Genomic DNA, 27,590 nt, shown 5'->3' on the forward strand with positions numbered 1-27,590 from the left:
GGCGGTGTTGGCGGGCGGACCGGGCCGGGTCTGCCGTGCCCGCCTTGGGGCGCTCGGCGGGGCCTGCTGCGTGAGGGGAACTGCAGCGGCGGAGCGAAGGTGCAGTCGCGGTTTATCTCTCTTATGTGCCCGGCTCCTCACTAACTGGTGCGTGCTATGTATAGAGAACTTATAATAACGTCGCTCTAGGCTAATGGAGTGAGTTTTGCTGCTTTTGAAGTGAGCTGAGCGTAGTAAGTTGAAGTAAACAAAGATATCCCGTTCTCTCCCAGGTACTGACACAGAGAAAGCTGCTCTGTGTCGGGGACAATTTTTCACTGACTTTCTCCTCAGCATATACTGAAAAGCGAAATGTCCTCGAAGAAGAAAATAAAGAAGACTCATCCAAGCTCTAAATCAGAGGTAGGTTTTGCTAAGACAAAGCTCACACTAGAGTACAGTATCAAATAGCACAATGTGCATGTTTTATACCATCACTTCCCTTAGGGGAAAAAAACCCATATCCTGAGGAAAAAACATCCTCCCAATACTTTGTGCCATGGCTCAGTAGTTAATATGGTCCCAGTTAAATGTATTTCTCGTCAAATGTTCTTGAAATTCATTGTCATATTTAATCTGTTGTACACTCAAAACCAGGATAAACTGGCTGTTAATTTCATACCCATCCAGGAACACAAAGCCAGTTCCAATCTTCAACGGAAATCAATTCTGCTTGAGGAACCAGATATCTCAAGGATATTGAAGGTAGCGGAAACAAAAGACCTGGAGGAGCTTGACGAATCCTTTGGTGAGTATGAATTTGAATGTCATTTAATGTATGATTTTCACAAACAAACCACAAGGGCAAAATACTTCAGTGCTTACCTAGGAAGAGTTTATTGGTTCTTTGCCAGGGAAAGTAATAGACAGGAGAGATAGAGAGATTTTTATGTTATTTTCTATAATTTAGGAAGTAACAAGAATAATGCTGTAATATGTGCAAGTTAAGGTTAACAGAAAAATACTGGCTATTCAAGTTTTGTAGTCTGAAGGGTAGAGTTTCACACATTATAATTTTGCAGTTATCTAAGAATTTACATTTAAAACCCAGAGTTCAATATCTTACTTTATTCTCTCTTAAGATACACAAATTATGAAGTGGAATTTTTGCTGTTGTAAGAGTATTCACGGCAGCAAATTTGGAGATTCACAGTGATGTTGTTGTGCCAATTTCAAATGTTATTTAAAAAAATGACATAAAACCATACAATTTTTGGTGAAGGATTAAAACCGTTTCCATGCTTCATATTGGACTTCTGTAGTGAGGCCTCAGTATACAGGCAGAGAATCAATTTAGATGAAGTAGGTGCTCCTGAGTGAAGTCCTCTGTTATTGTTATATATATATATAAATAATTGAAAAACTGTGTAATCGGAAGTTGTAGAGAAAATGCTAAGAGCTATTTCTCAACTGTACTTGTTATTACTCTACGAAAATCGTAGAAATGTACATGTGACTACCAGAAAGAGCATTGAAAATGAGCTATAAAAAATTTAGCAAGAGGGTTGTTATAAGGGCAAGGCATCAAGAAGAAAAACTCTTCCTCACTTTTGTGCTGTGTATTTAGATTATAAGAAGGATGCCCACTGACTTTAATGTAAACAAAGACAAAATTTTTGTGGCAATGTGCTTAAAAATAAACATTTATACTACAGAAGGCATGCTAAAACCCAAAGTTACTAAAGTTCTAACCTGTTTTGGTAGCTACCTTTAAGAATTCTACGTTTACAAATATTCTGTAGCAGCTGTAACTGTCTCCTTATAGCATCCAATAAAGCAGCTTAAAATCTACATTAACAAAAATTAGAAAGTAGTTGTTTAAATATGTAGAAGGTTTATGTATGCCATAGCAAAGAGAGACTTTAAAGGCACTGTACAAAATATTTTGCCTGCTATATGCCATATGTACCTGCCCAGCTTTCCTGCACCTTTGTTTTGAGTTTGTAAACAAATAGCAGGTGGATGGGTACATAAAACTTTTCACTACGTATTTTTTCCTAATCCTCAAATAATACTTTTAACAAGAACTTCCTTTTTAATAGCTAGCAAACCAGAAATACTCTTAACTAAATGCTTAGTGGCAAGCAGTGCTCCTTGCCCTAAGAGATGGGAGCAGTTTTCATGCAGTTTGTTTTCTGTTCTTTGTAGATCACCCTTTGCACAGTACTGCTGTGGATGCTTATGGAGAGGAACATTCACAAAACGAGTCACTTGGTCATGTTTCAGCACTGCAAAGGAAAAATACAGAAAGAAGGTCTGTTGAAAAAAAAAAAAGAATTGCCAGCATTTAATTTAATCTTTGGATTTTTAGATTAAATGGGAAAAACATTCTGTTTGTCAGGTTTCCCTGGCTGCTTATTAAACAGATGCTTTAACTTCCAAGGTCAGAAACCAAAAGAGTGAGGTTGGAGGTTGTAGAAAACAAATGGTAGGATAAATCTGAGTCTGCCTTTTGTAAGCAGTACAGTGATTTAAGTACTTACTGCTGCTTTTATACTGAAAGGATTTTAAAATGTCTCTGTGGTGTCTAAAGGTAAAATTGAAAAGTGGGTAGAAGCCAGTTAAATTATATGTAACTGAGAAAATTATTTTAAAAATATTTTAATTCAAATTCTTGTATGTTTATAATTTCTTTAATCAAATTTGGTTTAGATCTGAAATAGTTCTTATTTGAATTAAATAGCAAGACAGTAATAGTGCTTCTATGAGAGTATGTTGTGAGAGTATTTGATTTCTCAACCCCACTCCTCCCCAACAAAGCTGTCTCCATTCCTGCTAAAATACCCTCAACAATAATTTTGTCTCTGTTTCCAAGTTTTTGCTCAATACACCATGGCTATCCCAGTGTCAGTCGGGAGGGCTGCTGTTGAGGGATGAAGATTCCATTCTCTTTACATGCCCATTTGTAACTTTTAGTGTAGTCTACACAGGAAACGCTGTACAAAATGTACCCCCAAACACAAGATTTTGTTGTGTGGATGGTGAAGATCATTCTTTCTCAGTGTATAGCAGTGTATGTTTTCCTTTTCCCAGTAAAAAAAAGCGTCGCTCCAAGACATCTGATGGTGATGGGCAGATACCCAAAATAGCTGATGCTGGAGATGGACCCCTTAAGGAGACTGTGGTACACAAAAAGCTGCATGAGTATCATCAGTCAATTTAATTTTAGCTTACTTCATGTCATGCCTGCATTAGAGGGTGGGGTGAGAGGAAGACCTTCCATTTGTTTCTTAGCACTGCCTTAGTACTTAATTGTGTCCAAAATAATGAGTCCTCAAAGTGTTCCTGTGAGGTAGCCATATGAAATGCTTAAAGCTACAGTCATCATGTCAGCACAGAATATAACAGAATAGCCAGGTGTTCTGGATCCTGTAGCCTATTTTTTTCATTTGGGAATATGTTCTTTCCTTCTTTCAAATATCTTTTTTGTATCTAGAATACATGAGCTTGAAGAATGGCATACCAGATGGAATATGAATCCTTTGTGCTTTTTCAGTATTGAAGTGAAACAACTTTATGAGAGAAAAAAATACTGATAAAATTAACTTTGAATATGTATTAGAATTAAAAGCCATCCAGTTTTGAATGACTATTTTTCCACAATTACTCCACGATTAGTGTAAAATGCTCTTGGCCCACTTACATATAGAGAAAGTTAATCATCTGCAGGCTCAAATAGACCTGTGATAAAGGAGGCTGAGCAGTAGTTTGTATAAACGTTTTTTTTACATATTGAAATTTATTGGAATTGTTGAAAATGATGCTGTGAAGTTCCGTACAGTGTTAGTCCTTCATCGGTAAACTGGAGGTTATGCAGCACTTTTGCAGAAGTGCTGTTGGTGTCAGGAAGTAGTCGAAGTATTTGAGAGAAGGAATTGGGACAGAATGTGGGTGAAAAGGAAGGTGAGCAGGCAGTGTTGATCAGAGAAATGTTATTACTGGGCAATGATTGTGCTGAACTGAGGGTCCTTGTGCTCCTTAAGATGTGGTCAGTTGGTCGGTGCAGTCAGGCAGCTGCTGTCCTGCAGCAGTGTTGTGGTCACTGTGCTGGGATTCTGCTGAAACAGGCCCATGTAAACGTTACTGATGTTTCCAGTCAGGAAATGCTTTCCTGCATTCTGCCTAATTGCCATCTCTCAGAATTTTAAGTTAATAACAAGGGTTTATTTTGGAAGTTAATCTGCTTTTTGTGTCACAGAAGGGTCTGAATGCTACTCAGTTCCAGGCGAAAAGGAAGCAACCTTCAGAGGAGAGCACGTCAGACCCTTCTGGTAAAGCAGACTTTTCAAAACTCCCATATAGCTTTTCCTCATTTGAGATGAATGTTTTCCCATGCTTTTAATTTCTGGTATCTAGCAACATACTCTTGGAGGTAAGGCAAAATAGGAAGGTGTATGCCCAGGGGAACCAAGGTCAAGTGACATGGGGAGAATTCAGAGATGCTGTTTGCCGCTGTAGGGAGAAAATTCACGCAGCCAAAGCTCAGCTGAAGCTGCCAGAAATGTGGGGGACAATAAAAAGAGTTTTTTCAAATACATTAATGGCAATAGATAGTATAGAAATATCATCAACCCATTAGAGGATGGGGATGGTCACCTCACAAACAGGGACAGAGACAAGGCAGGGGTGTTTAACACTTTCTTTGCCTCTGTCTTCAACTCGGATGACGGACCAAGGAGGTCTCAGTGCCCTGAGCTGAAGGACCATGACTTGTATTAATACAAAATTTATACAAATATGAAATAAATGTAATAAAATAAATATAAATAAAATACAAATATAAAAACTCACGATTCTTTGCCCAGACTCAGACTAACAGTTTTTACAAGACAAAAAAATTATGTCTACAGTACAGTATGTAGTTTGTCAATTAGTTTACTAATGTGTTTCTGGACTTGCTTGTAATGATAAAGAGTAAGTTGTATATGATTGATCATCCCAGTTTTAAAAGGCTTCTGGATAAATCTATCATAGTTGCTCAGCCAGAGACAGATGAAATAATTAATATATCACTCTTCTCAAATTTAACATTAAAATATTTATAACTTTTAGATGGTTATTTTGATGATGGGAACAATAATTTTTCTATTGCTTTAAAACATGTACCTGAGTTGTGCAAGACTTATGTTTATTCTGTTGTTTCAGTGGATAGCCCGCATTCTGTACAGGTTTGGTGTCCCAAAGAGCTGAAGAGATCTCCTAGAGATATTACAGAACTGGATGTTGTTCTGGCTGAAGTTGAGAAGATAGCAGCAAATTACAGGTAAATATTCTGCTTTGCTATAATTGAATATTCAAAGTTTTAAAAAGAATTACCTGTGGTTTTGCTAGTGGGCTGTCCTTTAGGGAATGCAGTATTGCATGGTTACATTCTGATGTTATTTTAATGATTGTTCAGTTTCTGTGATACAAATGTTTTTTCATATGTGATCTTGACGTGGTCTCCAGGGATTTGATATTTTTTTTCAAACATCTCAGCTGACATTTTTCAAGGTAGAAATTAAACTATTGCTAGTATATGAAAGATCTACAGCTGCCTAGCTGCTTAACACTCGGTTTTATTCGTTACTTAAAGGAATGTTTTTGGATGAGATTTCCCCTTTACTAAACTAAGTGACTTGTGTTTTGTCCCTCTGACTTCTCCAGACAAAGCATAGAATCAAACATTTGCAGAAAGGCTATTGATGACTTCTGTTCTGCTTTCAAGGGCCAAATCACCGATCTTGTAAGTCCACCAGAAACAAAATCAGTTTTGTGGTCAGAAATGCCTGTGGTTTTATATTGTCCATTATGCACTTATTTTACAGTATGTAAATTTTTTCCAATCTATTGTCAGTATAAATAACACAAAACCAGAGTCTGTTGTGTGCAGGTTATGATTTGCTGCCCCCGTGCAGGCTTTCATTAGAATTGCCTCTAGACACAACACTGCTGTCATGCAGGTACTTTGCAAAACTGTCAGCTTTTGAGAATAGGGAAGCATCCAATAATCCTGAAGTGTTTGTCGTATCTAAATCGTTATGTAGGAAAACTGGAGGGCTGCATAATTTGAATGAGCATAACAGCTGTGTCAAACACTGTTTTAAAACCTCATGGACTAGAGTTTTAAAAGACCAATGATATAATTTTTACACTGTGTCTCAGTGACTCTTGTTTAGAGCCCTGAGTAAGGCCTCGAACATAGTCCAGGGAAAATCATCCCTTTTTAATGAGCAGTTTGAACATAACTGTAAGATGAAATTCCAGAAGAGTCTGGACACAGTCCTGTGCCATGTGCTCTGGGATGACCCTGCTTGAGCAGGGAGGTTGGACCAGATGACCCACTGTGGTCCTTCCAGCCTGACCCATTCTGGGATTCTGTAACAAGCTTACTGGTTTGGAAGACTAAGATTTCTTCTCACTAATTGCAACGAGTTAAAGTGAACTCAGAACTCTGTAGGAGGTGTGATAAGTACAGTGGATAAGTACTAAAACTATAGTTCTAAGTGTTTCATGAAAAGGAATACGTTTTAAAAAGACTAGATTTATACATATATATAAAGTTATAGAAAAATAAAGCTAGGTAATATTACACTGATTGGTACAAGGAGCATTACTTTCACTAACTAATTTTGTGCAACAGTCTTTCTCTGGCATGAGCAGAGAGGAAAGACTGGATACACAAGTGATACACTTGTAATCTCACTTTGAAACAGTGTTAGTTTTTTAAATAGCTCTTTATGTTATTCCAATGTAATTCCTGCAGCCATGGTTTTAGGAGGATAGTGATGAACTCAAGATCCATAGTCAGTCAATCTGTCATTCTTCTTTTCCTCTGTAGATAGCGGGAGTCCAGGAATTAAAGAATATGAAGAGAAAAAATGCGAAGGTAAATACAGATATATCACTAGATTGCATGGCATACAGTAGTGGGCATTGACATTTCAAGAAGTTGACTGGAAGAAATAAAATAATTGACAAAAAGGTGTAGTGTACTACAGAATCAACTGCACAGATAGGGGATAGGGAACCACCAGAGTATTTCTGGGAAAGATCTGAGTAAATACAATGGAATGCAAACTCCATAGATACACTGCTATAGGGGTGTAAAAAGAAAGAATGCACATTAGGATGTGTAGATGTCTATGCGTGTAAATTACTCTTTTGGTTTTTTGGAGTCAGGTGTTGTGTTTTTTTTTTAATGAGTACTTGTGAGGCCTCTGGAGAGCTACTTAATTATGGAGAGCTAACCTTCAAGAAACACAAATGAATATAAAATTCTAGGAGAGCAGCAAAGATGGTGACCTGTAAAGGTAGAATTGGGTTTCTTAGGTTAAAGACGTCTATGGGAACTGCATTCCCTAAATATATGCAGATTTTTTGTTCAGAAGAAGGCAGTTCCTCTGTTCATCCAGAACGAGTCGTAATTTACTGAAAGTGCAGCTGGGGGATGTTGACAGGAGGAACTAGTGTAAGAGCAGAAAAACATTGCAGTGGTTTTACCAGGGAGAGGTGAATGCCCTAGAGCAGAGAGATTTAAGAGAAGCTTAGGCACTGTCTGGCTTTCTGCCCAGATTAACGTCTTCTGCAAACTTTTCAAGGACAAAATACCTTCCAACAAATAAGGTCAACATGAGGCTTATTCTGGGATGTAGCAATTAATATGCTAAATCTTGCTGATTTGAGGTGATATGGCAAGCTACTCAGCATGTAAAATGAAAATTTCAACACACATATTGAATTCACAGTCACTCACATTTATCCATAGCTTGACTCATATACATTTGTCTAAAATCAGATTTTTAGTTGCTAAATTTAATTTTAGGATCAGTTTTGGGTGTTGCTTTTTTTTGTTTGTTTTTAATTGGATGTTATATTAAGGAAATCTTAGTTATGGCAATCGTACTGAACGTAGTTTCATATTAGTTTTCATTTTTAAAACAAAGACCTCCCAGAGTTGGTCACGTTTGTGTTCAAAATGTCACAAACTCTTCCTTGTAAACCCAGTGTTCCTTAAGAGAAATTTTGAATGGAGATAAAAGTTTGACATTTTAAGCAGCTTTAAAGTGTTTAAAATACAAATGTAAAATACGGCAGTTTATAGGGTCTGGTATCTTGGAATCTTCCATGAAAATCAGAAGCATAAAATCCCAGAGAATAAAAGCCAATCAAACATGAGTTGTTTGCCTTTGAAACTACAGAAACTGTTTCAAAGACTTTGCTCACTATTTGTTTCAGGCTCTAACAAGCATCAAAAAGAAAAGGCAGCGACTGGTGCAGCTCCAAGAAGAGCTATTTGGGTATGTTTCCAACGATGCACAGTAATAGCCTGAGGAGCTTAAGGAATCTGTGTTTTGTAGCTCAGAATGGAAAATAACTTTGTTTTTTTGCTTTATTTGATGAAATTACTGCTGTCTTGTTTTCTGTTTTTACAAAAGCTCGTGATGACCTCTCCTTTATATATATCAGTTGCCTAGATAGTCATTCTTGCAAGTTCAGAGGAAGTATGTTTGTAGTTATTCATGCAATAAACATGCAGATAGAAGCATCAAAGCCCTTGATCCTTTTTCAGAGCTGAACCACAACTGACACAACTACAAAGAGAATATGCTGAGATAAAGGAAAGGAAATCTTCCTTGAGGCAAACAATTGAATTACTTACTGATTTAAAGGAGCTACAGCAAGACTGCTTGGATTATAGAGAAGAAAACCCAAAAGAAAAAATGGTAGTAAGTACATATTTTGCATGTGTTTCTGAACAGTTCTGGGTCAAAACCCCCTGCCCCCTCCTTTTTTTCTTTTCTGGACTGTTGGGCACTTTTATTCATGTTTAAGTTATATTAAATAGCAACATTTTTTAATTGTCTTTGTGGAAGCAACTTGAGAATCGCTGCTGTAACTGTACTGTAGTATCTCATTTTTTTGGTCTCATGTTAAAAGCTAAAGTATTTCAGAGAGGATTCTGCTGCCTTGCTCTCTGTGTCCAGGAGTTCAAAGGACATAAAAGCCTAACAATTGTCCTCAGTTGTAACTTTTTTATAGAAATTGAAGAAAGATTTAACACTGGGAAACAAGTAATTAATTTCTTTGGTTGTTATTGTTCAAAGAAAGGGAAAGCTCTGGTACTTCCATGTCTGTTCTGTAAGATATTTAATGCCTAGAACAGTGCTTGTATTTCATGGCCAGAGTAACTTCTCATGTAGCCTTAGAACTCCTTCCCATTTTACCAGGACCTGGTGTGGTATTTTCTGTTGACAAGGCTACATGCCTGCCATGTGTAAGGGAAAGCCTCACATTTCAGAAGACAATCTTATTAATTCTGGCTGTTCTTCACTTTTAAAAACCATGTTGCGCCATTCCAGATAGAGGAAAAATAACTACAGATATGTAAGTGATCTTTCCAAGAGTTAAAAATGTTGTCTTGTGATTTTATTTCTGTATCAACAGTATGGAACTTCCAGCCTCCCTGCTCTTCTGATGGAGTCACGGAGAATTCTAGGAGCAGAAAGACACTTTCAGAATATTAATACAAAACTGGAAGAGGCTCTGGCTCTACAAAGAAAGAGGTTATCAAAGAAAGACTAAGTGTTTTTTAAGACTTTCTGACATTTTTAAAAACAATCATTAGAATGGTAGTGCTTAAAGCGTGATTAATCATTGTTGCTCTATTTTGTTTCCATGTTTGAAAGTCAGTGACTTGATCGAGATTACCTTTCTATTGTCAAATTGTCTCAGTGTCAGTGAAATGACTGAAATATTAATCCCACTTAAAGTAATAAAACTTTTCTGTGCTTGTGAACAATGTTGGGTTTTCATCTTGTGCTATTAAAGTAATGCGATCTTGACAGCAACATATACTTTTAAAGAGAACACAGAGACTTTGGCTGATCTATTTACAGACAAATCTTTTTATTAAATTTGTATTTGAAATAAATAATTTCATCCCATTTCTGGAACTAAAGAAGTCTGTTTAACTTGGCTTATCAATAAAACTTGGACCTACAACTAGCAAAAAGGAAACTGTACAGCAGAGAGCATTAGAAGTGCTAAGCTTGGAGCAGCATTCACAATGAGTGTTTCATTCCAGCACTTTTCAGACCTCATGTAATCTTCAGTGATCTCCTCGTCCCTGTTCAAGATCATCCAGCTACTCTGCTCTTTGCCCTGCACCTCTGGAACAGTGCTTTCTAACTACATCGCAGTATCTTTCCAGGGGCACACAGCACGCAGCTGTCATTGCTGGCAGTCTGTGTGCTGGCCAAGCCAGTGGTTAGCTGCCTTCTTTATTGCAAGAGTCTTCTTTCCTTAAAGCTTCCAAAAGAGCTTCATCTGGGATTTCTTCCATGGCATAATTCAGACTATCATTTGCAGCTTCAGCGAGCTCCACATCTTCGGCAGCTTCCAGGAAATAGGCATCAACGCTTGCATTTTCCCACTCACTGTCTAAGCCTTGAGACAAGCTGTTTGCCAGAGATACTGAGCTTTCTGACAAGTCTGACGCATTAAAATGTGGGTTCCACTTTTCTTCTGTGTTCCCCCTTTCATCCACTGGTGTACACTCTTCTTCCTTTGAGAAACAAGAGTACTGCTTACTCCATGTGAAAATGGTCTTCATACCTTTAGTTGCCCTGCAAGTTTGAAACTTGTACTGTCACACATAACGGATACTACAGAAAGCTGGCCAACATTTTCCAGCACGTTAATTTATAACCATGTTCACCTCTGGAAGACCATTTCAGCAAGAGTAGAAATTTGCTGTTTTTCCAGCAACCTTAGCGCATTGACAGGACAAAAACATACCTCTTTGAAAAGAGATGGGAGACATATCCCAGGTGGTAATGGAAAACCTAAATCAAACACATGGCATTAAAATCAACATTCAAAAAAAGCATTAGGTATAACTGCTTTGAGATCACAGACTACCTACTTTGTGATTTGAAGTTTTGTTCCCTGCAGACAGGATCGTGACACTTTTGATACCAGACTTCGTTCTTCAGATCTACCAGAATCCTAAGAATGAAATTATTTAGGTTTTTCAGTAACAGTAAGTAAATGAATTCATACGGTAGGAAACTCTGACACTAAATGGATAGGTTTTGTTTATCCTCAACTATGGACACAGCTTTCATACTCTGACATACTTTTTACATGTTTTGTCCAATTTCTGATAAACTTCAGGCTTCTTAAGTTAAAAGAAATAAATTTTCAAGACTAACATCTGGAAGTGAGATTCAGTTAACTTCATTACATTAAGCTTGGAAGACAGTCATTAAAATAAGCTTAGCATATGGGATTTAACTGTAAGATAAGATTTTGTTGGTGCTGCTGCTGTTACAGATAATTTCATTATAAAAGCCACATAAAATCACTATTTCCTGTCAACTGATTAGATCACCCAGCTTTTTCAGCTGTGCTTTAGAAACACCAAACTTCAAGCAACTTGCCTGGGAAACACCATCTAGCGCAGTGGCTGTCACGTTTTTTGAATATCCTTGTTTCTCAAAAACCTACTCCTTATGTTTCAGTGACTTTAAATGTTATATAAAATAATTTTTAAGTTAAAATATTTCTACTAATGATATACTGGAATTCTAATGTAATCTAAAAAACCTGATTTTCCATCATTTATTTTGCTAAAACTATAGGAAGTCCAACTCCTTGCAGAGTCACTGGCAAAACTCATCTCAACTAAAGCGGCAGCAGGAATTATCCTTCTAAGATGGTAATTCTCAATTATTAAAATGACTTTGTCATTTTAATAACATAAAAATGTAATTTAAGGTGCACTGTAAATTAATTTAAAAGTGGTCTGCTTTCTTTTTTTTCTGATTTTTCAGCTTCCTAGCTGGAAAGTATAAATGCATAGTACTGCTTAACAGCTTTAACATACTCTGACTTTTATGTTAGCATCTTTAGGCACGTATTTTAAATACCATGAATACCTACTTTGTAGAGCTATTAGAAATGCAAGCTCAGTTATCGCAAAGCAAACTTGGGTGAAAAAGTTTAGTTTTGTCTGGTTTTTTTGGGTTTGGTGGGGTTTTTTTTAACTGAAGCATTGTATCCTCATAGAGCAAGACAACAGAAATTGTAATAGGTGCTAATTCTATCCAATAAGGGATTTTTCAGCTTTAGAGAATAACAGTTGAGCAGGAAAATAAAAAAAGCTGTTCAAAACTGAATTAAAAACACACATTATGTTGTTACTTTTGTGAGCTCTTCCGATATTTTCACACCAGCGGTAACCAGAAATATCATATACAAGTATTTCTTTGAGAGAGAAGTAATTCCACTGCCGTATCCCTGAGGGAAAAAAAATAAAATTCTTTAAATTGTTTAAAACTAGTGATGCAGAACACTCATTTGTGAATAGTCAAGTGGTCTCTTTACCTCCTTGTAGCCCGTCTTTATTAACCAAAGAATGAACAAAATTATCAATTTCTGGATACGGTGAACCCTGATAGCCTTCCATGGAATCTGTTAAAACAACAGGCCACAGATACAGACTGTTAGTGGCTTTGCCATTGTTAACATGCAATCATCACACATTACACATTATATAGACAGGAAATGCACAGGAATCACATCACACCCTCAACTGTGAAACCAGGGATAAATCCACTGTTCCTTTCTTGTAGATCTTTTAAAATGCTACTCCCACCCCCAAGAGGAGAGGGTAAATGGCATTCAGGTGCTGCAGAGCATCCTTCAGTACAGATGTGCTCTACCTCCTGCAGAAGGGGAGCTGAAGAAGAGCCCTCCTAGAGGTTATCAGGTGTACAAGTCACAACACATCTAATTAAAGAGAACTTTTCTTTTTTTTCTCTACAGTAAATAAGGTTTGGGGTACCTTGGCTGCTTCTAGTTGTTTTACTGTTTAAAAAAGCAGACATTTTTCTCTCCTCCTCTGAAAAGCCAGACGACAGAACTTTGGTGTCATCGCTCACTCTGAAGAAAGGAGAGAACACAAAGGAAGATGTGTGATTCTTACAGCATAACACAGTACCATGTAAGTTACCACAGTATGGCACAACCTAACATGACAAAGCCTTGGGCCACCGGCTCCAGGGGGCCCAGCTGGAACAAGGGGGTGTCCAGGAGACCTCCAGAGGTCCCTGCCAACCTCAGGCAGCCCGTGATTCAGTGTGCACCGTTCCCTATCCCTGGAGCACTCTCTCTTCTCACTTTGGCAGGTTCCCTGACTGGCACCAAGGGCAGGGGTTCCTCCTCCTCAGCAGCAACATTTGGTTCCTGGTGGAAGTCCCAGGACCTGCCATTTAACAACTGCTGGTCCACACTCCTACAGCATATTTATATAGATACACCCTTTGAAAGGTTTCAATTTCTTTTGTCTCTCTAAAATAAACTACTTTTTTTTTTTTGCCCTGTTGCTAGCTGGAAGCCAGGTGATCAAAGAAGTCTAAATTCAACACAGCAGAATTTCTCAGCCATATTTATGACAGACTCAGCTGATGCCTATGATCTGAATACACTACATGATTTATGCTAAAGGGTTGCTGGCATCACTTCAGGATAATGAATATTTCAGGATATAAAACCTGAAATCAGAACAAATCCATGTTTTGAATAAAAATATGACACCATTTTAACCCTCTTTCTGCTGCAGCAATGATTAGGATCTTCTTAAGACAGTGAGTGCAGGATATGATATATCAGAGGTTTAGATTAGATGCAGAAAAGTTAATTATTGTACATACGAGTACCCAACGTAAGGAGGGTGTTTGTACCAAATGGGGAATCTGGTGTGCAAGTAAACACGTACAGGAATCCTTTTAATTTCTTATCCTACTTTGGAAAATATTCAGACTCTTCATATTTAACTGACTGGAAATCTGTAGTTTTTGTTTTCAGAGCCATACAGAATCCAACCAAACTTAATAATGGTTATGTTTTGGCAGTTTGAGTGTGTATAGAGAAATGAGGCACAACTCAGGAGCTGTGCCACGAGTTCTGTGTTCTTTAAACACTTGAAGGTAGGTTCAAAAAAAAAAAAAACACAAACCAACAACCAAAAACCAAGACTCTCAGGAATTTCATTCTTGTTTTTTCTTCAAAAACAAGAAATTCTACTAGGAACTCCAAAATTACACTGTAACAATGTTAATGGAATAACTGCTCATTCAAAGTAGTTATTTGTAACTGCTGAAGGAGAATTATCTTCTAAATTATCTTATTTAAAAATATTGTAAATTCCACTGGAATTAAATGATTACCTAATGTTGCAGATTAAAGAGGAAAGAAAATATGCTTCTTCCAAGGAAACATCCTTTTCGCAGCTAGGGATAAACTTATTATCCTCTGCTATCTTCAGAATCACATTTTTTCCTGCTTTTGACGATTTATACATCCGGAAGTTTCTATTCTTTGTATAAACTCCTAGAGGAAAACAAATATTTTGTAACATAACAATGCTGGCTAGGATTTAGGGTACTTAGCACTTGTAAATTAAACAGTTTTCCTTAGACCCAACTAAAAGTCTCATGAATGGACAAATACTGACTACAGCTCACACCCCATAGCTGAAGGGCAACAAAGCAAGGTCATGACGCACGTACATTTTTATGTCATAGAAGAACTAAGACAAACACTCAACACCCCTACCCAGGCATCTTAATGATTCTGACATTATAATTGCTGAAAGTTTCACTTCAGTATAAGAAACCCGTGATTTCACATTAATTTTGTGAAATACAACTGAGGGCAAAAAGCTGCACAATTACCATCATAATTCTTAGAAGGTGACACAGTCAAAAAATAGGGTTTTATTTGATTTCCAGGTATGAATATGCTTGAAGGAATTTTGAACAGTATGTGAAAGTAAATCCTTCTGAATTAGTAACGGAGAAGCCTACTGTAGGGCCCACTCTGGGATTACGTTTCAGTAGATCAGACATACTGAGGAGCCCTGCAATAAAAGTGATCCTGAATTCCGTGAGAAGAATCTGAAGGAATGGGGGTTCTTTAGAGGAGTCTGAGAAAAAAAAGACGGTAAAGTCTTGAAGTACATAACACATTGCCATGCAAAAGCGTGCTGAGCTATTTTCATTTCACTGAGACAAGGCAAAAAGCAGAAAAAACAGTTTTGGGAATTAAAAAGGGTGGAACTTTCAAACTTTAGTTTGACTGTGGGTGTTGTGCTCCTGGAGATTAGTAACATTTTAATATCATGAACAGGCTAACCTCAGCTGGGCCATGAAGTGCCCAACCCAAAATTTCCGTTATTCCATCACTGACACCTAACAGCTGCCATTCCAAACAGGGAAAGAAGGCTCAGTACACACAGAACAATTCAGAAGGCCACGCCTGTAAGACTTATTCCATAACTAAGCAGCTTCTAATTCAACTGAAATAACCAAAAAATGCAATATATGCTATCCTCTTTTAATTCAAATGGGAGCATTAAGTATTAGGCGAAAAAAATAATTAGAGAGTCTTGTCTGGCAAGAATTTCTTCAAATTTCAGAAAAAGATAATTAAATGTAGTCATATAAGAAGTTCCATGGACCAAGAATTTAAGGTTCCTTTAAAGGATAGCACTTACGATCATAGTTTCAGCATATATTGTATTTCATTTAAATTCTGACCATAGGGACAACAGTAAGAACACCACTGTTCTTACTGTCTGTAATAGAAGATTAAGAAATATCTCATTTCTTAACCTTTGTTGCATCCTAAAGAAGTTTAAAAGCACTAATATTTACCTAGATCCACAAAAAGTTGCTTGTCGCCTTCTTTACCATTTACTATTAGAAAGGAAAAATCCAAATTTTCTCCCTGGTGTGACATTTCCGTATCCTTTGTTTTGTGAGCAATGGCTGACCAGCCTTTGGAAGCGTCTTCGACAGCTGTGAGGTTTGTAAGAGCACCATCTAATCCAACTGCTTCTGCAGAAGACTGGAAAACATGTCCTGCTGCTTCTTCTGGAATCACAGCAGCAGCAGCCTTACTCTCCATTAATCTTATGGCAGGCTGCAAAATGGTTCTCACAAAGTTACCTTAAAAACAAACAGAAAAGGACAAGAGCAGATAATGTCATTTATGAGTCAAGAAAGAAAGAGTTTCTGTGCAAACATTTTTTAAAATAGCCAAGATGGAAGTGGTTGGAGTTTGGAGTCTTTTTTAGCCCTTCTGCATTTTTAAAAAATGCAGAATGCTTTGATCAGCACACTGTACAAAATGGTTCTGGCCAGTAATAAGAAAATGATGCTTGGCAAGAATTTGTACTAAACTTCTTAAAAAAACCCCAAAGACATGAACAAGCTCAAATTTAGGATTCCGAAAAGCTTGTGATTGTCCCTCTCACTACTGCTTTCCCTAACAGCATTTCCAGAATGATTGAAAATGTTTAGTTGCAGCTTCATAGTGTGTTCACCGATCTAAGAGTTTGATCAAAGCTTACTCAAACAACAAATTATTTGTACAAAAGTATTTTGTAATGACTTTTCAGACTCCCAGTATTGTAATTCAAATCCGTTGTGCCTCCAGGCTCTGCTAGATGGTAACCAAAGACAAACAAATAAAAACCATGGCCATGTTACTTCCAGGCAGAAAGCGGAGCAAAGAATAAATACAGATGTGGGGAAAAAAACAATGAAGTCAAAGGAATACTGGCAAGGAGAATTCTGCAGTTGTTGGATGAACCTTCAGTGGGGAACATGAAAGAACATGAAATATAAGTCCTCCAATGCTACATATCAACAGAATGACTCAGCGTATCAGGCATCAATGTCATCATTAGCCTCATAATTAGTTACAGGACTACTGAGGCACACAAATGAGTCACAGTCACAGACAGCATTTTAACCCTGTGTGTCCAAATACACACAGAGAAATCCTTAGTTTTATAACAACAGTTACTTGGATTGTCAGTTCAGGGAGAAAATGGACCTGTTTCAGAACTGAAGTTTATTTCAACTGCCATAAAAATTAGAGTATCTGTAGAAATCCTGGTTGACTACTTCACTTTTTTGTGTCTGTAGCTGAGTAACAATCACTCTGGTGTCAGAATAGCAAGGGTTCTGTCAGTGAAAGATTATTTAGTTCTTTATCATTCACATACGCCTTTGTTTTCTCTCTTCCAATGTCTTCTAACTGGTCAGATGTGGCAAACAAAGCCTGCATTTCATACTTTTGATCCTTGACTGTATTTTTCGTATGTTGGATCTGTCATCTGAGTTGAGCAATGCAAATTCATTGATCTCCACAGCTTTCCTATGGACATACATGACCTCTCTCTAATATGAGCTATGAACTCAGCCCCTGTATTTTAATTCTAGCTAGTAACTAATTCCCAATATTACATACTAGAAGTTTTAAATCATATTTAAGTCCATGCACTTTGTGCATGACTCCTGACATAAAATGCTTATGAAACAATATCATCTAAGACGTGATATTTCTTATTCTAGTTTATCCCACACAAATACCACTAACTCATCTTAAAAAATTTTTTGCATGAGGCAGAACATCACAGAGCTGAACATAAGAAAAGCCACCACTTGCATATGTCTGAAAAATATATGAAACCTTTCAAGTTTAATATTAGACAGAAATCTTTCCATCACATCAAAAAATACTTTTTTTCATATAGATTCTGGGAAATTACTTTATGTAGTTATCTGCATTTTTAGTTATTTACTACAGCAGAGTATTTTGCACAAAGTACAAAGCAATACACTTTAGCACAAGTTTGTTACGCAGGTTACTAAAATGCATTAATGAAAAGTCTCCAGTATAATATTATTGGCAGCATGCATGAATTTAACACTGGCATTTATATATCTCAGTTATAAAAATTTGACTTCTACTGTGACTTCAATATCTTGCTGTAAAGGCAAAGGCAGAATACGAATACACAAGCTAGAAATGTATTTTTAATTCTGGCAGTTTGTAAACAGGTCAAATTCACGTCACAGTGGAGACACAGAACATTTAAACCAATGGGCCAGAATAAACAATTGAAGCTTCTACTGAAAGAACTGACTAATGTAATTTAGCTATCAAGATCAGAGGCTAAAATTGCTGTCATACCATATTATTTACCATCCATGTATTACTTAGGTGTTTATACTGGCAGAGGAGTTAAAAGGCCATACTTCTGAACTGAAAATTGCAGCACTCTCAGTTAAGTCTCCAGGATTTGTAACTGCTACCACGGTGTCAAGTGAGAAATAACTGCTCTGCGTCACGCTTGCAGCCAATAGTACAGGCAGCATTTGCTTATAACCAAGACAATCTGCTTGGCTTTCCTCGAGCTACTCCTCAAAAGACTTAGGGACACAGATTCCACTACTCGTAAGAATGAGAAATTGGGGTTTTTTAATGTTAAAAAAAGCTGGAAAAAAAAATCCTCAGTTCTGGAAATACTCTGTCCTCTTCGTGTTAGAGTTAGGATCATGAATTTTGGCCCGAAGTGGTGTTTAGGCCATGGACCACATGCTTATACTAAAAATACTTGGGAAAAAAATTTGTATTTAAGTGCAGGCTTACAATATCCATCCTGTCCTTACAGTCTGCTCTATTCCATCAGATGTGCATGCTGACAAGACCTTCCACAAATGATTCCTCAGAGCAACACAAAATGTGTCAACCCCACACCACTTCAATCCAGGAGTATGTGTGTTCTCCCCATGAAATAACTAGATAAATTCAAAAGGAAAATAAGATTTTCTCTAATGCTGTACTGGGCTAGACAGAAGCCCAGCACTTTCTCATTAAGAACAGCATTGCTGTGCAGTCATTAAGTACTAAAAGCAAAGAGCTCATCTTCCCTGTGCTCTCTACAAGACCCTGCTAGGTCATACACAGTGCCCAGTAAGAATCCACTTAACAAACACAGGAGGTATTAAAAAAATAAGAAATACAGTATAAACTTTACTCAAGACTGAAACGAAGGAGGGTGCAGAGCTAGAAAAAGAGGTAAGGGTGAGAAAGGGAGGACTGGGCATGAAGACAGACAGATTGTGACAAGCAGACAGCAGAATAAAAGCGGGAAACTGAGTGGGATCAAAATTTTGAACCAAACACCCTGAACTCTTCCTATTCTACTGCTGGGGAAACCCAGTAACAGTGCACATAACTTCTTGTAATCCTACTGCTGTTGTCACAGTTCTTCCTGAACACAAACAGTAGAGCTAAATGTCACAAATCTAAATTTCATCCCTTCTAATAACCCCTGAGATATTAATCTATGTAGAATAGCATTTCTGCTTCTTTTCTCTCGTCTTTTTTGTTTATTTGAAAAAAAACACACTAAGGAACAAAGGTTACAAAAATAAACACTCAAATATTAAGATATTACAAAACCAAGGTTGCAGGTGAAACGTTAATTAATTCAGAGTTCTGCATTTGTAGGTTGATACAGATTTTAATTCCACCACTGGGCAACCTGTTTTCTATGAGTTCCTGCTTCACTCAGACAAAATTTAGCGAATATTCTACTGTGCCCTCACTGGTCAAAGTATGTCTATAAGACTGCTTTACTGCACACCACAGAGAATATACATAGAAGAAGAAGAAATTATGAATTTCAGCATTAACTTTTCTTAATGTTCACCACTAGCACTTCAGTGCTTCACAGGCAGTATTTTAAAAGCACATTCAAAATACATCTGTTAAGTGAGGAGGTATTATTATACTTATGTTAAAAATGGAGTCAAGACAACCCTGAACTGGCAACTCTTTTTGTTGGGAGTTGCCATATCCCAAGAAATCCCAACTTACAATCAACAATTAAAATTGCTTTCAGCTTCCTCTTAATCATGCTTAGGCACAGGTGGCTTGAAATCACCTTTGTCCTGCCCTCCTGACCCCGTGCTGAGCACAAATGAGCTGTGTTTAGAGCAAATAACAGTAGCTTGAATTGTTAAGACTGACATTAACCTGCAAATTAAGGAATCATAGACTCGCCAGTTTCATAGAAGTCACTCTTGTCCATACTTTTATAAATAAAAGATACATGCTAATTATAGGAAAAGGAAGTAGAAGATGAGAAAAAACAAGGCTTGATGAAACTGACCGTAATTTCTGCTGGGATTACATATTTGTTTCCACATATAATTCCATTGAAATAAATATTCAAATGTGAGAGGGCACTGTACAAAGTCAACACCTCATCTTTTATTTCTAGGTGTAAGAGAAAAGAACGCACTTACCAACGTGAATATTATCCTTAAATACAGTCTTTTGGGGTAGAAATATTAAGTGCCGACTAAATTTTTCATCAGTACTGGAATCTAAATTCAAGACATCTTTAGCTGAACAATTTACATCATAAAGTTCTTTTAATTTTTGGCTGACAAGCTGAAATCATAAACATTAATTATGTTATTTTCTTTAGCATTTTTAGTAGTGGCACCTATACAGCCTAACACAAATGCAGATTCTACATTTTTTTTCAAGGTTTCTGTTTTAGCTTTTTTTTCTCATTTTAAGCCTACAATTAAGTTAGTTCAGACTAACTCATATCAAGTTTTAACCAAATTTGACACAGACCATATTTACGTAAATGTGCAAGTCACTGACTGTACTACCAGTGATAATCTGAGCAGACTTTCAGTTTTTCAGGTCAAAGTCTAATTTAGTGGCTTTATCATCTAGGGTTTTTTCCACCACAAAGCAGTTCACACCCACAGTGACAATATTTGTAACGTAGGTACAAAAGCAGGTGACAGAAGTCTCACAAATAAATGTCCACTTACTAAAGAGATTTTATTAGAAGATATTCTTCTAAAAACCTGCTGTATTTTCCACCTTTGTCATATTGAACTTGCAGAGGAGTTAATTTTCCAACCAAATTTGCAATAAAGTGAAATACAATTGATAATTAGCAAAGATATTCAAATTAGGCACCAAATTGATAAGTGCAGTCACATGATGTTCTCTGCATCATCATTTAACTCAGCTATAATGAACTGTTGTCTAAAGAACCTTACAGTCAGGAGGGATTTATTTAAACCTTGATATACAAGCATTTGGCAACGGGAATGAACTCAGGAATATCTGAATGGAACTTCTATTGGTGCTACTTTAAAGAATACCTAAACAGTCCTTCAGTTTTACAGCTTTGAAGTGGCAGAGGACATAAAACAATCTCCAAAAGTAAACTTACCAGTAAACCTACAGAGAATACAAACATTCCAACAGCCATCATTCTTTACTTTTTATTTTCACTTAAAGAAGAGAATCTTTGCTCTAATTAAAACAGTGTTTTTACTTAATTCAAAATAAACAGTAAGTCTACAATTTTTTAATTTTACTATAGCATAATCAAGATAAAGTGTTAAATCCTTTTTTTTCATATTAAATCAACAAGAAATTCATATTAATCTGCAAAACAACTTTGATCCAGTTTACCTCAATTAGCTTTGCAATCATACTCTTGCCATCTGCCCCAGGATTTGCTGGTTTGTAGAACTCCAAATCAAAATAAAGTTTGCAAGGATCTTTTTCAGGAATTACTTCATAGCAATGCATAAGACTTGTTTTGTAACCTTTGCTAAGGATAAATAAAACCAAAATAAAACCAAATCACAAATAAACATTATACATACTTTTCAGTTGCAAACAAGGATCCCACAAGTCTTAATTTTTTTTTATTTTTCAATCAACCACCCATATTAAAAAATGTAGCAGCCCTATAATGCTTTGAAAAATTTTGTAACTAACTTCAGCATCAAATATCAACAAAGATTATTTGTCTGGCCTAGAATTTAATTTTTTGAATATTCTCCTCCCCATACACCCACAAGTCTTACAATGCATACAGAAAGGCTGTTGAGCATTTAAAGAACTATGAAAACTACAGTAAAAAAATGAAGTTATCAGACATATGTTTTAAACACGAACAATGAGATCATACAGAGTTTTTTCTTATTAAATTAAAAAATAATCTCATTTTCAAATTGAGAAAAAAAATCATATAAAAACTGAGTCAGATTTCTTTTACTTCATAACCAAATGTCTTATTATAAAACAGCCAAATGGGGAAAAAAGTTCAGCACATGATCGAGTTGTCAATACTTGGAACGACATCATTTTTCCCATGGCCAAGATGAAACCTCAGGCAACCCATTACAGCTCTGTGCTAGTCAGAGCAGCAGGCAGCTCCTGGGGATGGCTATCCAGTCACAGCTCTTACTGGGTAACGGGATATCCAGTATGCCACTTTTAGCAACATACAGAGGTACCTTTTCCCATACTCACGTGTAATAAAACCAAAGCTCTTTATATGATGTCACAAGGTAAAACCTCTGTCCACTCTGTGTGTTCTTTTCCAAAGCAAATACATGAACATCCTTTTAAAATAAAAACATTGAAGGTTTTTTGTTTTAGTTTTAAGCATAGAACCATTTAAACTCTTCCTATTTGACATTAATCAAAGGCTAGTAAAGACTAGAGAACTATAAGCAGATCACTTATCCTTTTTCAAGCTAAGTAGCACCTGGTTTTAATGTAGAACACCATTCTGATATAAGTTACAAAGGTGAAAATGTGAAGCCTTTCTTTGCTGTGCATGAACACAACCTCTGCTTTCTCTGTAAAGTCTTCTTTTGTCTGGTCAGTGGCAAGTGCATCTAACGGGAGGAGGAATAATGTCCTCAAAGGATCAGCCTCATGGACATGATGGCAGCATATGGCTTTATGGCAAGTATTTTTCAGACATTATTTTATTAAAATTAAAAAATAGAAATCTGAGAAGAACCCCCCCAAAAAACTACTGCCAAGCCAGCAAGAGTGCATTTTGGAAAACAAGCTGTCAAGATTACCTAAACACCTGAAACAGCATGGAGAAAAACACAGTACTTTCTTTAAAAAGACCAATCAATTTGAAAAGTATTAAACTGAAAGCAGAGGATACTTCTGCATAATATTTATTTGGTTCATCACTTCTTATCATCTGAGCTTGCTACTCTGATGCCACTGGAGAGTTGTATTGCTTTTATTTTTTCTGTTTCCTGTTTCTGTCTTTTTCTTCCTTCTCTTTCTTCCTTATCAGTTCTCACTACCTTCCCTTTCTCCTTCCAATCCTGGCAGCTTGCTTATCTTCAGGAGGAAGAAATCTAGCATTACAATGTTATCAAAAAGCACTTTACTGTTAGATGTTAACATCACATATCAGTGTGATAGGTGTACCATAGAATTAGGACTAGTCCTTCTTAGAGATACCTCCAGTGCAACATGATCTCCTACAAAGACAAAAAAACCAAACTTGCTGTTTCAGGATTGGGAAGGGAAAAACCCATTCTTGCAATCTTATAAAGGCTTCACTGTCAACCAAGATTTTAAGTGATGTTCAACCTTGAAAGAACATAAAGAGTGGAGACATTCACCTAACACACAATATACCTCTTTGCAGGTTTTTACATAATTAAAAGCTTCAGCCTGCCGAGAAAATATTTTCCAAACAGAGGATGGCTGAAAGGGTTTGGACAGTCTTGGTCTGTAAACTGTAGGAAGAGGGTTTCTTTCATAGTAGGATGCTAGTTCTTCCACTTTCTTCAGTCTTTCTTCCCATTTTCTCTTCATTTCTCCTAAAGCAATTACAAGTAGTCAAATTAGTATCAATTTCTGTTTGCAAGGCAATTTTAATTTTAATTGTCGCTGCTTTTGATTCTTGTTTTGTTGAATGTAATTTATCAATTAACTGGGAGTAGCCAATATTCAAATCAACACCCAACCTTGCTATGATACTCATTTCAATTAAATCTATCCACACTGGTTTGGAAGTACAAGAGCTTCGTATTAACACTATCAAAGATAAACACAATAGAACAATCACAATGAGGGAAGGCCTAGGAAGTTTCCTTTCTGTCCACAGAATGGTGTTACATTCCTCATCAAGAAGTACACAAACTCTGCCAACTAGCCACACAACATCAGTAATGAATGAAAAAATAGTATTATTTCTGCTTTATGGTTGGGGAGACAAATGAGATCATTAATTTGTATGGGTAGTACAGCACTTGAGTTCCTCAGAAGAATTAAGATTTCAGTGACTCTAGCTCTGAGCTTCATATCTCAAAGTAACTGAAATCTAAAATCTAAAATGAGGGCTCCACTCTCCGCTGCTGACCTTTGCTACCTATCAGTGATACTTTCACCCACTTTAAAATCTCATGTACTTTCTCCCAGTCTTAAGATAGCAACCTTATCTCTTTTCAAGAAATAGCACCCTACAGTAACACTTGCTTATCTTGTAACCTTTAAACTCCTAGTTCCATACCGTAATTCAAATGCTACAGAGCAGTGTAGTAAAGCACAAATACACATATGTACAAAAATCTGTAAGCTGAACACCTGCAAATCAGGACAAAGCATTGCTAAGAAATGGGGAAACAGGGGAAGAGGGGTAAGAAGGAACAAGCATGAAAGGGAACCTTTTTGTTTTGCCCAGCATAACCACATGGTTCTCATAACAACCTACCAGATGCAATGAAAAACAAAAATGAAACTGACTGTACTCAAAAGTATTCAAACCTTTAACAATCTGGATCCACAAGGTGAGTTTTAAGTATTTAAATATTCTTGTGGGGCCCCAAAGCCCAGATTTTATATCCTCTGAATTCCCCCTCTAATGTTTCCATGGTAAAAGTTCCTGGACACTTACATTTCTGCCCACTGTACACCTAAACCTGCCTGTGTTTTGACAGTTTAGTGCCTATGTCAAGTCTAAATAACAGAATGTTTTTTCTCCAACGGGGGTCAAACATTATCTCTATAGACCTCGTCAGTCTTCTGACCTATGCACTTCCTCCACTCCCTTTTTGTGCAATTAGTTTCTTCCTGAGGAATGAAAAGTTAAATTATAGACAGCAATCAGTATTTCTCAGAAGTGCTAGCAAAACCCTCAGTTTCATTTTCATGTTGTTGGCTCTGTTGTAAATTAACTGGGTGCAAAGGACATTCCCTACATCAGCACTTTCCCACAAGGTGACCATTAAAAAAAGGAAAGTGAATTTCTGTAGTTCTCTACTCATCTTAAACTTTCTAGTTATGTCAGGCCATATTTTTGGAGAAACACAGCTGGGAGGATATCTGAACCTGGGAGAAGGTTGATGAGCCTTACTTGAAAACTTAAACCTATCACTGTTCTTTGCAGTCCAAACACTCTCAGATTCTCAGCAGTCCAACAGGTCAGGTCTTTTCAAGGTACCTTCAGTTCCTGCATGAACTATATCTAACACAGCACACCCATTTACAGCATGTACAGATCACACATACAGACTAGCCTTCTGAATTCACTGGGGAATTCCCACTTCATCTTCCTCTCTTCTGTCCCACCAGAAGTAAGGGGAGTGCTTATTTTTATTTTATTTGACAGAACAAAAATTTTGTAACCAACATTTGGACTTCAATGTTATTACCTGAGTAGGATGACTGCATGAAGCGCCTGGGAAAATGTCTCCTGAGAGATGACTTCAAGAGCTTGCTATTTCAGTTTCCCTATTTGATGGAAGACTATTTTGGTTACTGCTGAGCACAGTGGATATCATGTATTTTTATACCTGGTTCTATGGCTGGTTTGAGATATTTTTGGTTTGGTGGTGGTATTTTTTTTTTTACTAAAATATAGAGACACATATGATGAAATCACGCATCTATGTTTGTCTTTCCCCTGAAGGATGAGGACTTTCTGAAATGGTTTGAAAAATGTTTAAAAAAAATGCTAAAAAATCTGTAACGATTATGATAAAACACTGTCCACACCTGCTGAGAACTGGAGCTGAGACATGCAAATCAGCTGCTACTCAAAATAACATGATTACAGCTGTATCCTGGCCAGTGTGTATCATGCAACATAGCTCTGTGGCAAAATTCATGGTCCTCGACACAAATAAATCCATGAGATTTTCCCCCAGCTACTGATTCCAGCCTTAGAAGAACATAATAAATAATGATGCCCCTATTGTTAAATTTCTTAATGTTAGTGAAAATTAGCTGAGTTATCCTTATGTTGAGCTGACCTGTGGCATACTGACAAACACTACTTGTCTTCCCTCAACAACAACAAAGGAGCATCATATTTTCATCTTGCCCTTCTAAGAGAGGAAGAGGCCTGTACAATCACAGAATCACAGAATGGGTCAGGCTGGAAAGGACCACAGTGGGTCATCTGGTCCAACCCCCTCACTTAAGCACAGGATGTGTCCAGATGGTTCTTGAATATCTCCGGTGAGGGAGACTCCACAACCTCTCTGGGCAATCTGTTCCAGTGTGCAATCTGTTCTTCAAATTAAGGTTTGAGGAATTCTGTGCAAAACTCAGTATATTAGACCAGATATATAAGATCTCAAAATGTAGGTTAGTACCTGTTGTGAGAAGCTGGAATAGCAGTTTCCAATGTTATCTTACTCTGGTGTCTGCTAGAGAAGGTCACTGCACAAATATGAAACTGACCTGAAAGTTGATGATGAAGCAAAAACCAGCCCTCAGCTTCAGAGAGCTGTTGAGCAAGGCAGATCATCAGGCAGGCAGGGACATTCAGACTGTCCCTGTCTGTCGGTGTTATGAGCCCAAGGCTCTCCCTGTGCAGGGTGGGCAGTAACCTCGCCCAAGGGGCAGGTCCTGCTGCAGTACAGGCCAGCACACCCATAAGGATCTCGCATGCTGAGGTCTGGAAGGTGGTTGCTTGTTTGGTAATCGTCCCCGCAGATTACTTCCTTTACAAACCACCATTCTGTCAGAATCACAGGATATTGAGTTGGAAGGGGCCCATAAGAATCATTCAACCCTTAACCCTGCACAGGACCAGACACAAGAACCACACCACATGACTGAGAGTATCATCTAAACGCTTCCTGAACTCTGTCAGGCTTGGTGCTGTGACTACTTCCCTGGGGAGCCTGTTCCAGTGCCCAACCACCCTCTGGGTGAGAAATCTTTTCCTGATAACCTAACCTAAACCTCCTCTGACACAAGTTCAGGCCATTCCCTCGGGTCTTTTACTGGTTGTCAGAAAAAAAGGCATCAGTGCCTGTCCCTCAGCTTCCTCTCACAGGGAAGTTGTAGACTATGATGAGGCTGAACAGATCCAGTGCCCTCAGCGCTCCTCATACGACTTCCTCTCAAGGCCCTTCACCATCTTCGTTGCCCTCCTTTGGACGCTCTCTAACAGCTTAATATCTCTCTTACATTGTGGCGCCCGAAACTGCACACAGTACTCAAGATGAGGCCGCACCAACGTGGTGCAAACGTACCAGAATGCTACATTTCTCTCAGCAGGCGGAGGAACTGAAACAACAGACCAAACCTAGCGGGGGTTTGGGTCACCCCACTCAAAGCGAGGAGCAGCGAGCGCAGCAGTTCCCCCTCAGCGCTCACAGCCCGCGGGGCGCGGTGGCTCAGCGTCCCACCGTGTTCCGGAGCGCACCCGTGGGGCCCGGCCCGACCCCACGGCTCCTTGGCTCAGCCTGGCCTCGCACCGCCTCCCCTCGGCTCCGGGAGCCGCCCCGCACGGCAGGACCGCCTTCCCCGAGCCCCCGAGGCCGCTCCCCGCCGGCACCGACTCACCTCCCCCGCCGCTCGCCGCCGCCATCGGGACGGGCGGCCCG

General features: G+C 37.9%; 2 protein-coding genes across 6 annotated transcripts; one reads left to right on the forward strand and one right to left on the reverse strand.

Moving 5' to 3' along the window:
* Positions 1 to 9,917, forward strand: CENPU (centromere protein U). Its single transcript, XM_050338014.1, has 12 exons — positions 1 to 99; positions 273 to 402; positions 670 to 787; positions 2,188 to 2,293; positions 3,073 to 3,163; positions 4,238 to 4,310; positions 5,185 to 5,302; positions 5,686 to 5,764; positions 6,860 to 6,907; positions 8,257 to 8,318; positions 8,591 to 8,747; positions 9,466 to 9,917. The coding sequence occupies exons 2-12, from the start codon at positions 352 to 354 to the stop codon at positions 9,601 to 9,603; spliced, it is 1,041 nt and encodes a 346-aa protein (XP_050193971.1). The 5' UTR covers positions 1 to 99; positions 273 to 351; the 3' UTR covers positions 9,604 to 9,917.
* On the reverse strand, positions 9,909 to 27,579 carry PRIMPOL (primase and DNA directed polymerase). Of its 5 annotated transcripts, none has more exons than XM_050338010.1 (13): positions 27,550 to 27,579; positions 23,386 to 23,570; positions 22,243 to 22,334; positions 21,394 to 21,535; positions 20,193 to 20,340; positions 15,741 to 16,034; positions 14,253 to 14,415; positions 12,869 to 12,966; positions 12,409 to 12,495; positions 12,213 to 12,321; positions 10,946 to 11,028; positions 10,819 to 10,865; positions 9,909 to 10,585 (listed from the first exon to the last, which is right to left on the reverse strand). In XM_050338010.1, exons 1-13 carry the CDS (start codon positions 27,572 to 27,574, stop codon positions 10,289 to 10,291), a joined length of 1,770 nt encoding a protein of 589 aa, XP_050193967.1. In that variant the 5' UTR covers positions 27,575 to 27,579; the 3' UTR covers positions 9,909 to 10,288. The 5 variants fall into 5 exon arrangements, with proteins under 5 accessions (XP_050193967.1, XP_050193968.1, XP_050193966.1 ...); XM_050338011.1 differs by lacking the exon at positions 27,550 to 27,579 and adding an exon at positions 27,237 to 27,287; XM_050338009.1 differs by lacking the exon at positions 27,550 to 27,579 and adding an exon at positions 26,437 to 26,514.
* Positions 27,580 to 27,590: the final 11 nt, after the last annotated feature.

The sequence above is a fragment of the Myiozetetes cayanensis genome, unplaced genomic scaffold (genome assembly GCF_022539395.1).
Source record: "Myiozetetes cayanensis isolate MyiCay16 unplaced genomic scaffold, myiCay2020 scf7, whole genome shotgun sequence".
NCBI lineage: Eukaryota > Metazoa > Chordata > Aves > Passeriformes > Tyrannidae > Myiozetetes > Myiozetetes cayanensis.